Source organism: Talpa europaea (genome assembly GCF_964194135.1).
Source record: "Talpa europaea genome assembly, chromosome: 8".
NCBI classification, from domain to species: Eukaryota; Metazoa; Chordata; class Mammalia; order Eulipotyphla; family Talpidae; genus Talpa; species Talpa europaea.
In genome coordinates, this window is record NC_140075.1 from 91,472,879 (window position 1) to 91,489,148 (window position 16,270).

Below are 16,270 nucleotides of genomic sequence, written 5' to 3' on the forward strand. Positions count from 1 at the left end.
CCAGAAGTACACACACACACACACACACACACACACAGAGCTCCATTGTTGCAGCCTTCCCCAGCCCACTGATCCTAATATGGAATGCAGCAGGAAACCCATGATTTCCTGACACTCCGCAAGCTGGAGGAAGCAAGGGAAACTCCTTTAAAAGCCCAGCTTTCCTCCATGTTAGAAGTGAAGTGAAAAATGGGGAAGATTTAGCAACATTCCATCGTGTCTTCAGTCAGGCTAGAAAGGGGGAGAGCAGAGTGAGACCCTCAGGCTGTTGAAATTTCTGGACAGCCAGGAAGCCCCTGGAATTCAGTGACAATGAGGTTTCCTCACTTAAACTGATAAAGGGGCAGACCCTTTTAACTAGTCCCCCAAGTGTGTGTTACCTGTCTTGCCCAGCATGATAAGCAAGAAGGCACATGCCAGCCTCCTTGGACATATCTGTGTGATCCCAGACACAAAAAGAGGGGCGCAGTGATCGCAAGCCCGCTGCTCACGTCCCACGGTTTCATGGGCTTTGGGAGAAGCAGGAGAAGCAACAGCAGCAGCAGCAGCACGGCCAGGGCAGCTGGAGCCGCAGGAATGAACTGCAAGGAGGCAAATGACAACGGATGTGGCTGCAGTGGCAACGAGGAGAAGAAGATGCTGAAGTGCGTGGTGGTCGGAGACGGCGCAGTGGGGAAAACCTGCCTGCTGATGAGCTATGCCAACGACGCCTTCCCGGAGGAGTACGTGCCCACGGTGTTTGACCACTACGCAGGTAAGGGAGAGTGGAGACCTGGCCCTGCACGTGGGGTGAGCGTGGGAGGCGACACCTCTACTTAAGAAGGGCCCGGCTAATTTTTAATGTCAGTAGTGAGGGCAGGCCTGGCGACTCCCAGGTAACTTAGGATAACATATAATCATGGGCTTTGCTGGAATTGTTCGAATAAGCAACTTGTGCTGGAACACTTTTTTCCTCCTTAAAGCAAATGAATAACTCTGGAGAAATAGTCTGAACTGCCCTCTAGGTTTTTACTCTCCAAAAGTTTCATCAACTTTTTATTGTGAGCATTTTGAAATGTAGCTGTAATTGCGTCATATACTTTTTTTTATTTACCAACCCTATAACTGGTGAAAGAAGTATTCTTGCCACTTGTCATTTATTCATCTCATGTCATCCACAAGTGAAAATGCTAAGATTAATAAACGTTAGAACAATTTTTTTTTCCCAGTAACAACTGATGTTATATTACTATACTTTAATTTTCCTGGAACTGTAGATAAGGGAAAGAATTAAGTTTTTTAATATCTGTCAGGCAATCTATCTTGAATTAGAAGAAATAGTTTTAATTGAAATTTTCTTTAAAGGTAAAAATAAAAATAAAATGAATTATTTTAAAGTATGTCCAGAAGGACAAAATCGGGTATAAAACATTGTAAAGCAGTTATTAAAACAGCATAACAGTTAAGATGTGGCAGCCATAACTTAAGTCTTTCAATTACATATTTTTGAGTGTTCTAAAGCTTGTAGGTGTACTTATCCTGGTGTTAGTTTATCCAAATTTTTCCATTTTGACTCTTAATTTTTCTCTTAATTTCCAAAACAAATCCTAAATTTCTCAAAAGCAAGTTCATGAAATTCTTCAAGTATACAGAAACCTAAATGTTATGACTTTTCAACAGAGCTTGGTGAATTACAGAGATTTGAGATTTAAATAGAGGAAAATTTCTCTTTTTTTCACCTGGACTTTGGGTCAGGTTCAGCAAAGGGGAAACCGCCCACAGGAAGCCTGTGTGAGTGTTGGCTTTGTAATGTGGCCATTTGAAATCCTCTTTCTGTAGGAAGTAGCTTCTTTCCCGGAGCTAAACAATCACCTTCCTACATGTGCATGATTTATGAAAATATTACATAGCAGACAGGGAGAGAACTACAGTAAACATCATATCCAGCAGGTTTTCCTACATTTGCAGAAAGGAAGAACAAATTTTAATGCTGGCTCCCTTAAATCTTTCTGAAAATATAATGACTATGCCCAGAGAAGAACATTGTAATAAGAACAAAATAAAGAGAAACTCTTTAATAAAGAACTTTCATCTTGGGAACAACCTAATAACAAAATTAAAGGGTCTGTAGCTTTAAAAAATTACTAGTATGCTTTGTTAATTTCTTAGCAAAGGTTATTTATTCTATACCTTCTTTTTGACAGTCAAAAGAACTGGTTGGTACCTAATTTCAAAAACTTTTAGATCAAATATCCAAAAATAAACAAAGATGTAAGGAAAATAAATAATTTTAAAATAAATTAAAATTTTTAAAAATTAAAAAAAACCTTTTAGATCAAGCTAACCCAAAATCTACTAAAGGGAGGGGCTTCGATTGCTTTTAAAAATTATGTGTTCCAGGGACTCCCCTGGTGGCGCAGTGGTTGAGCGCTGGGCTGCAAAGCTGCTCGCAGCCTCTGCAGCGCTGGTTAGATCCCCCGCCACCGTCGAGGATCCCACATGGCGCGGCATACCTCTCCTGCCATACCCACTGCTCCCCTCAGTAGTCTGTTTCGTCAGTCTGCCTGTTCTGTTCCCCGCTCTGGTGAATTCTCTCACCCTCCCACACTTCTGACTGTACCCAGTGCTTGTATAAATAAATAAATTAATCTTTAAAAAAAAAAAAATTGTGTTCCAATCCCCGTGAACTGGGTAAACCAAGCACACTGCAGTGTCCAGAAGGAAGAGGATAAAACTATCAGTAGAACTAAAATCAGCTATTAAAAAAAAATTAGATAAGGTCCTCCCCGGTGGCACAGCGGTTGAGCGCTGGGTTGCGAAGCTGCCCACGGCCTCTGCGGCGCCGGTTCGATCCCCGGCTGCTCCCTGGCCACCAGGGAGGGTCCCACATGGCGCGCAGACCTCTCCTGCCGCCCGCTGCTCCCCTCAGCAGTGTACTTCGGTCCTTCTGCCTGCTCTGCTCCCTGCTCTGGCTCTGGTGAATTCTCTCACCCTCCCGCGCTTCTGACTGTACCCAGTGCCTGTACAAACAAACAAACATAAACAAATAAATAAAACATGCCTCTATTTAAAAAAAAAAATTAGATATCAAACAAAGGTGGAAACACTGCGAGATTCCACAAAGTAATACTTTGCACATAGTGGGCATTCTCAAATATTTTTACTTTGATTTATACTTTGTGCCTTTTTAAGTACCCAACCCTCTCACATGCTTTTAGTTAAGTTATAAAGAAAACACAGACATGAGCCATATATAGCTAGAATCATAATGAAGTGAACTTTTCCATTAGTAGAGGGATCTTCTCAATCACAAACACTCTAGCTCCTTTTATAGCCACCCTCCCCATGCATAATTTGATTGAACCAAAATCCTTAGGCAGTCACATGAGAATCTGCAATCAATTGTAAAGGAACTAATGTTCCCTTCTCCACGTGGAGAAATATCCATTATCTAATCCCTGAGTCCTATTAGCACACTCTGAAATGACAACCTGCAACTGGGTTACTAAATCTTCAGAAAACAGCAGCTCATGTCAAAGAGCCTATCCATTGAAGATTTTTCCCTAATAGCTGCCCATCTCAGGAAGTTAGAGGTAGAATAGTAAGGATGAAAATGCAGCATAATGCTCCACATTGTGATCTCTGAAGTCAGACAATCTAATTCTAATACTGACTATGCTGATACTGTGTGGTCTTAAATAAGTTACTTAAACTCTCTGTGCCTTACTTAGCACAAATTTTGTGAAAACAAAATTAATACCAATAAAGTTCTTTTTTTAACTAGAAAATTTATTTATTTTTCATATATATTTTTTTAATTTTATTTTTATATTCCCCAAACAATTGCAACCCCCTTATTTTGACCCCATCCCTCCTTTCTCTGCCCCCTCCATAGTGTGCCTCTGGTTCATAGTTGTTTGTTAATTTTAATTTTTTTCTTTCTTATAGTTATTCTTTTTCCTGGTCCCTTATTTAGGTTTTCTAGATTCCGGGTATAAGTGAGACCATCCAGTATTTTTCTTTTTCATTCTGGCTTATTTCACTGTGCATGATCCTTCCAGCTCTATCTATGTTGCTGCAAATTGCATAAGGTTATCTTTTTTAACTGCTGAGTAATATTCCATGGTGTATATGTACCACATCTTCTTGGTCCAGTCATCAAGTTTTGGGCATTTGGGTTGTTTCTAAAGCTTAGTTATTGTAAATAGTGCTGCTCTAAACATAGGGGTGCAGGTGCTCCTTGGAATTGATGTTTCTGTGTCTTTTGGGTAAATACCAATACCAATAAAGTTCTTAAGTGGACTCTCACACATGTATATGTTAGGCACATGATAGTTCTTATTATTAAGAACAGGATCTCTATATTTATACACAGTTATGAATGGAAATTAAAAGATAAAGACTACAACAAGGGAAATATAATTCTAAGAGTATCTTCCAAATGGAGTAGGGTATAATGGAGTATATAGATTGTTCTTACAATATAGTCACCATGTGTATTGATAATTAATAAATGTCAATATGGAGGAATATTCACTTGAGATATTTACTTGGGAGAAGAAATATTAGCTTTGCCTGAGTGATTGTAGAAATATCAATAATCAACTAGAAAAAAATTTTTTTAATGTTATGGCTTTTAGTCGGTAGAAAACATTCTCTTCCTCCTACCTGTCAGAATTCAAAAGTACATCTCTTTCATGTAACTCTTCTTGACTCCTCAAGGAGAGTTTCTTGTTCCATCTCCAACCCCCTCCAGAAATTGGTTAAAAATTCTACAACACAACTGCCACCACATAGCAATTTGTCTGCTTCCTTACGTTCCCACCCCCATTACACTGTGGGTCACATCTTGCCAAAATCCAGTTCAGTTCTCAGTCCTCATCTCACTTGATCTTGCAGAGGCTTTTCTCATGGATATTACTCTTTTTGAAACACTTTCTTTGCCTGGTTTCTGGGGTACCACATTCTCCTAATTTAGTTCCTTCACTGGCAAATCTCTTCCATCTCCTCTGTTGCTTTGTCCATCTCTTCCCAAACACTAAATATTGCTATACCTCAATGTTCAGTCCCTTGATTCTTTTTCGCCATTTATCCTCATGCTCACATTGATTGTACCCAGTGTCATGGCTTTAAATATTTTATATATATATATATATATATATATATCGATGATTCCCAAATGTATATCTCTAGTCCCAAAGCCCTTCTGAGAACCAGATTCCTATATCCAGCTGCCCACTTGGATATCTAATCCACATGACAAATTTATCCTGTCCAACACAGAATTTTTTAATTCCCTCAATCTACTCCTCCCTAGTCTTCCCCACAGAAGTACATAATTACTTTCTTCTACCAAGATTCTCAGGTTAAAAATTTTGGTGTTATCCGTCACTCCTTTCTTCCTTTGACAATAACCCCCATTCTCTCCATTCAAACCATTAGTTGTTTTTCCTTCCTACTACCAATCAGCTCAACATTCAAAATATATCTAAAACATGATCACTTCTCACCACCTCCATTGCCTTCCTTCTTATCCAAGTCACCATCATTTCTCATCCAAACTACTATACTTAACCTCCCAGTTTTCTGCCTCCAATCATGTCCCCTATAGTCAATTCTCCACAACACTACTAGAAGAACTATCCACAACCACAAATCCTCATATCATCTCCACTCAGATCCACTCAGATCCCCATCCAGTGAAACCATCCAGTATTTGTTTTTCTCCTTTTTTTCTTTATCATAGTCTACAAGGCATTTCATAATTTGGTCCCTGTTATCTTTTCAACCTTGTTGCATTGGGCAACACCACATTGACAAAGATATGGGAGTTGAGGAGCAGGCTGCACAAGGCAGGATGCTGCTGAGAGCAAGATCCTGGCCACTTTTATTGATAGAATAATCACAGAGCATCAGCTACGTGTGTTAGGAGGACAAGGAGAAAAGGATGGGCAAAACTCAGAAATGTTATCTAGGGCTTGGGGGACATGAGTCTGCTGACCATATTATCAGCTTGATGACCAAGTGTTGTAATCAAAACTAGACCCCAGGCCCCCAGCCATGGTCTTTTTTTTTTTTTTTTTAAAGATTTATTTATTTTTATTTATTTATTTATACAAGCACTGGGTACAGTCAGAAGCGCGGGAGGGTGAGAGAATTCACCGGAGCCAGAGCGGGGAGCAGAACAGGCAGACTGACGAAATACACTGCTGAGGGGAGCAGCGGGTGGCAGGAGAGGTCTGCGCACCATGTGGGACCCTCCTCCGGTGGCCGGGGAGCAGCCGGGGATCGAACCAGCGCTGCAGAGGCTGCGGGCAGCTTCGCAACCCAGTGCTCAACCGCTGCGCCACCGGGGAGGCCCCCCCAGCCATGGTCTTAATCTTATCAACAACTCTTTCCACTGATCAGCTTCTGGAGTCCCTGGTCATAAATCGGTCCTTGCCCCCCCGGCCTTCCCAGTCATACCTCATGATATATGAGTTGGGAGTAAGTTTATGCATCCATCCTCAGCCCCCCGGTTGTTCCTGGTCATACCTCTTGATGCATACCCTTCCCAGAGTGATCAAGCTTTCTGTTCTTGATTGATAGGAAAGGCACCTTGTAAGGTTTGGCTCATATGACTGTGACTGGACAGTTCTGACCTTTGTATAGGAATGCAAAACTGCAGGTAACCATAATGGTGGATGAACAGGCCATTTAAGTCTAGCAGACCCACAAACCTCACTTCCTAACATTCTCCTCTTCAATATTTGTACTCCAGCCCCACATCTTAATATTCCTCAAATGTACTAAACTCCTTTCTTCCTTGAAGATTTTGCACCTACTCATCCCCCAGCCTGACTCTATTCCCCCAGATCCCCCTCCACTTTAATTGACCACATTCTTTTACAAATTCACACACACACACACACACACACACACACACACAGAGAGAGAGAGAGAGAGAGAGAGAGAGAGAGAGAGAGAGAGAGTCACTCTCTATTTCCTGCTACATCTTTTTCAATACTTTCTACCTGACACGTTTTGTGTGTGTGTGTGTGTGTGTGTGTGTAGTATTTGTTTTAGAGGTTATAGGTTCAAACCTCTACAAATGGATGTTTTCATACCATGCCCACCACCAAAGCCCCAGGAATCTTCCACCGTGGTCCACTGGGCCTCCTCGGTCCCCAGATCCCACACTGCCACCTTCCCCTTCTGGTTGCCTCAGTTTTACAATTAGGTGTCAAGGATTTGTTATTGGTTTGTTTTGTTTTTCTATATTCTACATATAAGTGAAAGCATCCAGTATTTGCTTTTCTCCTGACTTCACTTAGCATTATCCTCTCCAGTTCTATCTACACTGTGACAAATGGCCTTTCTATCCCACTCTGGAATGTAAACTCCATGAGGGCAAGAACTTTGTCTTGTTTACTACTCTATTCTCAAAATCAAAACAGATCCAGCTTATAGCAGTAGACTCTCAATAGATGGTAAGTGAATAAACAAACCAGTGTATCTTAATCATCTTAGTCCCTGCAGTGCTTATGTAAGTCCTGGTCCATTAAAACTAATGAATAAATGAGTGATATGCTCGTCCAATAAATACCTCTTTGGGGATGAACATAAGAAAATATTTATTAAGTGTATTACACTCTTCAACTATTTCATTCACATTTTAAATCATTTTACCTCTGCTGTAAATGTAATGCAGCATTGAATTTTCTTGACCTAAGTGGACAATGCCACATGTACTGAATAATATAATTCCACATTGTGTAAATTTAATTTGGGAACATATGAGATATGCACGATTTCCTCCATTTGTATTATACCTAAATCTTACTTATATTTTGGACAGGTAGGATTCAGTTCAAACACTTATAGTTCTTATATAAAGAGTATGTTCCAAATTATGTAAATATGTGTTTATGTATGTATATAAGTATATGTGTATAAAAATAAGTCCATTCCAGTTGAAACTTGTGCATGATATATCTTGTTCAGTTTCTATTATTATCTGTATTAGAATAGATGTTGCCTTTGGCTCTTTCCTCTATTACCCATCCCTCCTAGAGCTTGTCAGAGCCACTTGTTTGGAAACACTTTAAGTCACTATTTAGGAACCCAGGCTGCCTATGCAGGAAATTAACACAATTCATGGAAAGAGGGTGGGGGGATACAGTTACTCTATCAGCTATGTGAGATGTAAAAGAAGTTGTTTTCATAGAGCTCTAAAAATCTGTCTGAATTTTTTTACCTCATTAAATGGTGATCAGTCCAAGGTAGATACAATCACAATCTTAATGGCCAAAGCATGGGGAGGAAATAGGTCCAATTTCAGCAGGGGTCTGAGGGTAGGAATAACATAACATAATAAAGAGTAAATTAAAACAAAGTCCAGTTCTATAAAGGCTCGTGACATAGTTCTGCTCAGTTGGGAATATTTTTTCTGGAGTTTCTCATTTGCTCATTCTGAAGACACCTGAGAGTCTCTGGAGAATGAATCAGATTCATTTATTCTAAGTCAAAAGGTAGCCTAAAACAATTCTCATGGGAATATGAAATAACTCACCAGGCTTTTAGCCTTAGACAAAAATATCCAAGAAGTTTGTGAAAGAGGGGACAATTGAATCACTTGGTCTGTTCCTTCTATACAGTGATGCTCAAAAACTCAGTCTCACAGGTATTCAACTACTGGTATCTCCTTTTGGGGGAGTGTAATGTTGTCTGATGCTTTTTTCTGGACTCTGGGAGGCCATGCTAAAGATGCAGTGACAGGAATCACATGGACAGCTCCTTCCACAGTCTATACTGCCATGCTCATGACAGCAGCACATTCAGAGATTCAGGGATGGGAATCACACCCAGAAAGCCAAAGCATGCTTCAAAGATGGGAAATACAGAGCTGCATCTCTTAGAAATAAGAAAGAAGGAAATAAGACTGGAAGAGGAAAAAAGAAAATTGAGTACATGTTACCTGAGTGACCCCAAAATGCCCTGTTCCCAGGGTCAGAAAATGCACCTGAAGTTCCTAACCCCATGAATTCCAGCTTCAGCTGGCAACCAACAAAGGACTGCAGTCAACTCAGGCTTCAGTGGACAGACTCCTGCGACCCAGACTTCCACATGACCTGGCTCCCTTCACTGTCCAACTTAGGAAATGCCCCATGCATTTTATTACCTAACGGCCCACTGAGGTTGGGCTTCAACAAACTGTGTACTTTAGTTCTGGGACTTTTCAAAATCTGCCTTCTTTCCCTCCATTTGTGGGGCAAATAGTGAATGTAGCTCAGAGACAGCTCAGTACATGTGAGGTTTGTTTGGGGATATAGCTGACCTGTGTTAAAAAGGTAACATAAAAGGGGCATAAATATGTTTTCTCCAGAAAGGACACATAAGAAAACTCAACACAACTGTCTCTTTCATCCATCCTGAGAAAAAGATCCTCTGGATCTACAGAAGTGCTTACCTTTCTATAAAACAGCTTGTGATTGGACTTAAAATCTGCTTTCTCACAAACAAAAACCCATGCCGCTCCTTGGATTAGTTAGCAGACACCAAACAGTTAATATTCCGGGTGTAACGCACTCAGGATAAATTCCATCATGATTTCAATAGGAACCACTGTGAGTCACAGAGTGGCCTGGAATCATTACTGAATACTCTGAAGTCTCCCGCTGGCTTTTTGGATGCACCTAATTTTCATGAAAGAAATGGACCTTATTGATGTGTAGTCACTCAGCATTTTGTCTTGATTCACAACACAGCATCTGCCTATTCCCAGTGCCTGTATCAGTTTCATTCTGGGCCTGTGTGAGCCTACCAGCAGTATGGTAGTCCTGACTATGAAACTTGATGCCACTAGCATATGTAACAATAGCTACATACTTACATACTCCTGGCTATTTAATGTACTTTCATATATCAATTCATTGCTTCTGCACAGTGACCCTATGAGGTATTTTTTCCCCAATTTTAGTGATGAGGAAATCAAAGCATGAAGATATTAACCAATCTACCCCGAGGTTAAATAACCTGTAATGGAGCGAGTGGAGGCCATGAAACAGTAAACAAATGCTATAAGCAGTAAATAGGTTTTAACATTATGAAAATGTTAAGCTGTTAGTCATGGTACACTAAACTGCCACAACAAATAATCCCACACATGTAAGAGCTTAATACCGTGGCAGGATAACATCCTTGCTAATGTTATTGTTTTAGCACATATTTAAGTCAATGGGGCTGCTAGCCTCCATGTCATCATTTAGGGACCCAGTTTCTCCCATCACATGACCATATCATACCCTAGGATCACATAGTTATCTGCAGCCAATGAGCCTAATGAGAAAGAACATGGATCAACTTAAATGGAAAGTCTTACGTGCCAGGCCTGGAAGAACCAGATATAATTTCTAGTCACACTCCACAGGAGATAACTTAGTCATAATACCACACCTCGGTCTAAGGAAAGCTGAAAAAATAAAGCTCACTTACATCCCCAAAAAAGGAAAGAGTGAATTTTGATGGAAACTAGCCATCTCTGCCTGCATCATACTCTCCAGTCACCTAATATCCCTACATATTTTCCCCACATGTGAAACAAACTCACGCTTTCCCAAAGAGGGACTACCCAGTGTGTTGCTCTCTCACTGCACCAGATGCTATTACAGGTGAGTTTGTTTCCATTTAATGGAAAGGTGACTCCTTGTGGGTTAGTTGAAGACTGTCTGTCCCATATGCACCATCACTCCTTAGACAACAGTAGAACAGGAATGAGATCATCAAAATACTCAAACCCCCTTTTTGGCAAAGTATAAGAGGCACATTGCAATAATAGAATCCTCATGGTAAATTTGGGAACACCCTTTGCCCTAGCAGTGAGGGAAGTTTCTGGACTTGACCTAGAAGATTTTCTCCAGGAGGAATTCCTTCATCCATTATGCTTGTCTTTCCCTGATTCAGATCTCTGGGAGGTTTTTTCCTAGTCCATTATCCTCCAGGACACACATCTGAAGTAGGCCTTAGGGAGTATGTCTTTCTTAGGGGTCCACAAAATTGCTGTCCAATTTTGGGGACTCAGTATTGTTTTATAGTCATAGTATATTTAGTCTAAGCTTAGAGTTTCATTGGAAATACAGCTATCTCAAAACTTACTAGACTTCTGGTTAGTTCCATGTGCCAGAAACCACATTCAAGACCAAATTACGTCTGTCTTATTAAACATCCCTATTTTTATGCTTCCTGTAACCAATGTTTTATGCTTTCAAATTAGCAATAGCTACTCATAGGTCATATAGAGCAGGATGGTTAGATAGGAGGAAATGCCATGGATCTTATCTTTAACTTGGAGCTCATTCTTTTGTTTAAATAGAGAAATGGATTTTAATTGTTCAAATCCTTTTGTAATTTTATCTTCTATTTGTAGAATCCAAAAATCGTCAATTTTCCAACTCCATAAGGCCATTAATATCTGCTATCTATCAATTTCTGCTGGAAAAAAAAAACTACCAATTCAGCTCCTTCCTTTCTTGTAACATCTTGCTAATCACAGCAAGAAACAATTCACATTGTGTTTTATACTTTTTCATTCAATGCAATAGACTCTAGAACTAGGTTTACCTTCCAGACAATAGTTTTGCAAAATGTTTTCCCACATTTTGACATGGATCTCTACCTTTTTACTATTCCTTTTTCTTATCACCTGCCACTTAACACCTACACCAACAGCACACTTTCTTAAGGTTTTAATGATGATCACACAACACTTGATGGGCTCAGGTGCTATAACAAATAAACTCAAACATATAATGATTAGAGCCATTAGAATTCTATTTCTTGCTCATACAGCAAACCTAAGCAAATGTCAAGTTTGCTGAGATGATTCTGCTCCCTGTGATCATTCAAGGATTTATACTTTTCTTTCTTGTAACTCTGGCATTGTATAGGGCCCTGTAGGGTTTCATGCTAGATGATGGAAGAATACATAAGAGTAAGAAGCAGCAACAATGGCGTGGGCCAGATGCAAGGCTGCTGCCTCATTTCTGTTCACACTTCCTTGGCAACAAGCTAGGACCTGGGCCACGCACTGTTGTAGGAGGTTAGCTATATGCCCAAAGAATGGGCAAGTTGATTTTAATGGACTCTTAGAAATCTTCACAATCACTAAGTTAAAATTCCTTACATTTCATACAACAGAACTACATAAACAATATAAACTGCACTAAACACCATATTTAACTATTTATTCAACTACACATGGTATGCCTGCATTTCTAAAACTGGCCTGATAATCAGAAAAATGTATTAAAAATGCAGCATCTTTGGTCCATGCCAGGCATACTACATCAGATCCACTAATAGAAAGAGCTGTAAATAAAATTTTAACAAATATCCTAGGCATGTCTTATTAGATGGAACCTATTGAACTGCCATTTGATAGTTCAAAACCATTTAGATAGCATAAGTTCAGAGAGTTCAATCTAGTATAATTCAGCAAGTTCAGAAAACCCTTCTCCATGCTATAAATGTGCCTATAAATCAAGTTAACAGGGTCAATTCTATAATCAAACATTAATCAGTAATTAAATATTTGCATTTTCTTTCTTGATTGGAGCTTCTAACAGGAGAAATTGAATAGAACCGAAGAGGAGGGTAGAACCTCTCTGAAACAGCTAGCAAATTCCTAAGTAAGGAACCAGACTGCATTTTTCAAAGATCTATGCCAAAAACTCATACATGGAGAAAGACCCTGGAAAAAAGAAACTACACAAGGCTGAGAATCAGAAAGAGCTGGGATAGGGCTGGTGCCAGGTGGGGAGAGAAGCTTCCAAAACTCAGAACAGAGAAAAGCAGTAATTGTAAAGCACGGCAGAAAGGAGACGAAGTAGGCAAACTCGATGTCCCTAACGCCAGCTACAGCGAGAAAGACCTCAGCGTGACTGGCAAAACCCAGCAAGTGTGAATCGCTGTTCACTGAGCCTGCTTCTGCAAAACAATAATCACCCCAATATCAAAATCAACAAACAACTATGAACCAGAGACACTCTGTGGGGGGTGGGGAAAGGAGGGGTTGGGGTCAAAATAAGGGGGTTGTAATTGTATGGGGAATATAAAAATAAAATTTAAATAAATTTAAAAAAAGAATAAATATAAGAAAGAAAATATCAAAATCAACAAACAACTATGAACCAGAGACACTCTATGGGGGGGTGGGGGGAGGGGAAAGAAGGGATTGGGGTCAAAATAAGGGGGTTGTAATTGTATGGGGAATATAAAAATAAAACTTAAATAAAAAAAGAACATTAAAAAAAAAAGACAATAATCACCCCAACTGTGAGACCTCCTGAGACATCATTGAGGGATATTAGAGAAAACAGCCTCTTGTGAGAAGAAGCAAAGGAGTCTTAAGAGCAAGCACAGAGCTCGGGACTCTTGCGGTGGATTTGGTACAGCCCTGTCTTGGACACTATTATTGTTCTTCCATATCCACTCAGTCTACGATTATGAAATGAACATAAACATCTGTTTCTCCTCTGCGAATTCTGTTCTTCTTCATACTTTGACCTAATATTTGGGGACAAGGAGAAAAGAAAGTGGAAAATTGCCCAAATTTCAATTTCTCAGAGTCCAAAAAGAAAAGAAAAAAAAGCTTCTACTTGGGCTAGCATCTGGGTCCTGAAAAAGAGTAGCATGCAAATACTGGAGAGGCAGAGATTTTATAACTGGGACTCAGGCACCATTATCTGGACAACGAATTGACAAGCACTTCGCTAGTAAGGACCAAGCCTTCCTTTAGACTCTCTCCAGCTGTCTTAACACAAATTAGTAAATCAAACCTCAGAATTGATTCTTTTGACAAGAAGGGGGAAAATGTTCTCTGTGGCCTGAGTAGAATTTATAATTAACAAAATCGCTTCCTGGTCCTTTTGTAGTACTATTTACAGCTTATTAATAAAATAGTAATTTCCTAATATCAGATATTTAATGTATGTCAAGCCTGGTGTTGCCTTTGCTATCTTCTTTGAGTCTCACGTTATCTCTAGATAGTATCTTCATTTCGTAGACAAGAAAAGTGAAACTCAGAGAAGTGCCTTGTCCACTGTCACATGGCTAAGACATGGCAGAATTGGGATCCAAATCTGTCAGCTTAAATGTTACCTCCTTAGCTAGACTGCCCTGAGTAAATTGTACTATTTTCAAAACCTGCTTATTTCCTGTCTAGTTATCATATTTGTTTATCTAATTTCATTGCTTATCTTCCCCTAAAATGCATAACAAAGGCAAGTTCTTTCTGTCTTGTTTACTCTTATGTCCCCAATATTAGGGAATGAACATACAGCATAATAAAATGGTCAACAGAACAGAAATGTCTATGGAATGAATGAATGACACATATCCAAGAGTCTCACAGTCTTAGCCACTACATCACACTAAAATTATCAACCCATATGAATAGTCAGGATAATTTCTATGTTGAAATTTGATCCTCCCAACATCATAAAGACATATCCTAAGCATAATAACAAACATTCAGAAATATTACATTGACTTTGCTTAATATTTGTAAAACAATTTTATTTTACTAGGAAAAAAATATTCCAAAAGGTATTGCTTCCAGTCAAATTTCAAACTTCTAAGTAATTTAGCAAGACAAAAAGATATTTTCCCAACTACATTAAAGATTCCTGTTTTTTCTCTGTTTTTGTGGATGCTATATACAAGAGACTAAAAGAAAATTTCACCAGAGACAGAGTGGGGAAAAGAACAGGCAGACTGACTGAATACACTGCTGAGGGGAGCAGCGGGCAAGACAGGAGAGGTCTGCCGTGCCATGTGGATATCTCCCAGCTGGCTGGGATTGAACCCGCACTGCAGAGGCTGTGGACAGCCTCACAGTGCTTTGCTCAACTTCCTGAGCTTAATTAAGAAAAAAAAATAGGTCAACAATCTCCTTAAATTATACCACATATAAAACTCCTAAGAATTTTGATGTTTATAAAACAACTATTCAACTATGATGGAAGACTATGGGTGCCTTAGTGGTGAGAGCAGCATAGTAACAACACCTAGAAGGTGTGATCCTATACCTCTAAATCATATACAATGTTGTAAACCAATGTTACCTCAATAAAAATAAAAATTTAATACAATGATTCATTTGCTAGAAAGTGTGCTATTTTTCAGCTAGTATACCTGTGAGAAATGAAATGAACCTATTCATATATATTAATAATGGGGCACTTTATACTTGTCAAAATATGATTTATTAGGATAAAAAAATGGCTATCTGCCCTCTCTCAAGACTCCTCTCTGCTGGTAATGCATAAGGCAGCACTATGAGCCCTAAATATATCTTTCTTCAACTCAAATGGATTTCATATGACATTTGCAATAATTAAAGCTGGTAAGTAAAATCCTTAAGAAGTTTCAATAGTAAACTTGCTTTTAACCAAACTTTTCAAAAGATTTAGAGAGTGAATGTTAAATCTTAAGTGTCAATATTAGGCACAAACTTTGCTTTAGAGACTTTATTCATTTCATTCATTTACCCTCTTAACAACTCTCCCTACCAAGTCCTTCTTTAGATAAACTAAACCTATCAGGCTACAGATCAAAGCCATTTCCTCTTGCTTGACTTCAACAAAAAAAGGAGAAATCCTCATTATCATCCTCAGAATAGTGGCTTGTAATGTATTTGAAGAATGAAGAAATTTTCATCTTCTTCATTTTTCAGATAACCCAGCCAGAACTTTCCAACTCCCTTCACAGATTTTTGACCTATTCTTTCCCCACTTTATTTCTTACCCCGTTTTTAATGACAGCTACTAATGAATTCACTTTAAGTCAATCACAAAAATTTCCATTTCAAATTCATAACCAGCACAAAGTAGCTTTTATAAATTTTTGGTAGGAACAGATAAGTCATTGACATGGTTAATTGCAGTCTCAATAGGATATGGAAGTCTAGACTAAACAATCTATTAGATCACCTCTATCTTTTGCTTTATTCCCTTATTATTTAAATTAAGTTAGGTCAACATTACTAAGTACAGAGGACTAAAATCACCAATTTGGAAGCATCACATTTATCTCCAACATTTTAATAAATCTCTACTAAATTATCCCCAGGTTTATCTGCATTATAACATTATGGTAAGGCTTTCAAAAGAAAGAATATGCTTGAATCCCAGAATTAATACAATTATGGATTCTTCATATGAAGTTAAGGAGCCATATATGCCACTTGAAGAACAGTCAGTTTTGGGTATTACAGAAGACATTTTGATTGTAACAGATATGCTATCCTTATAGG

General features: G+C 39.0%; 1 protein-coding gene across 1 annotated transcript in view; it reads left to right on the plus strand.

The window, feature by feature from the left end:
- Positions 1 to 504: 504 nt before the first annotated feature.
- The window catches only part of RHOJ (ras homolog family member J), a gene marked incomplete at both ends in the record, with an annotated part of 77,737 nt that continues 61,971 nt past the window's right edge, over positions 505 to 16,270 (plus strand). The window contains one exon of the mRNA XM_084240926.1: positions 505 to 754. Within this exon, the coding sequence (XP_084097052.1) occupies positions 505 to 754 (250 nt within the window). The remainder of the gene's footprint in view (positions 755 to 16,270) is intronic.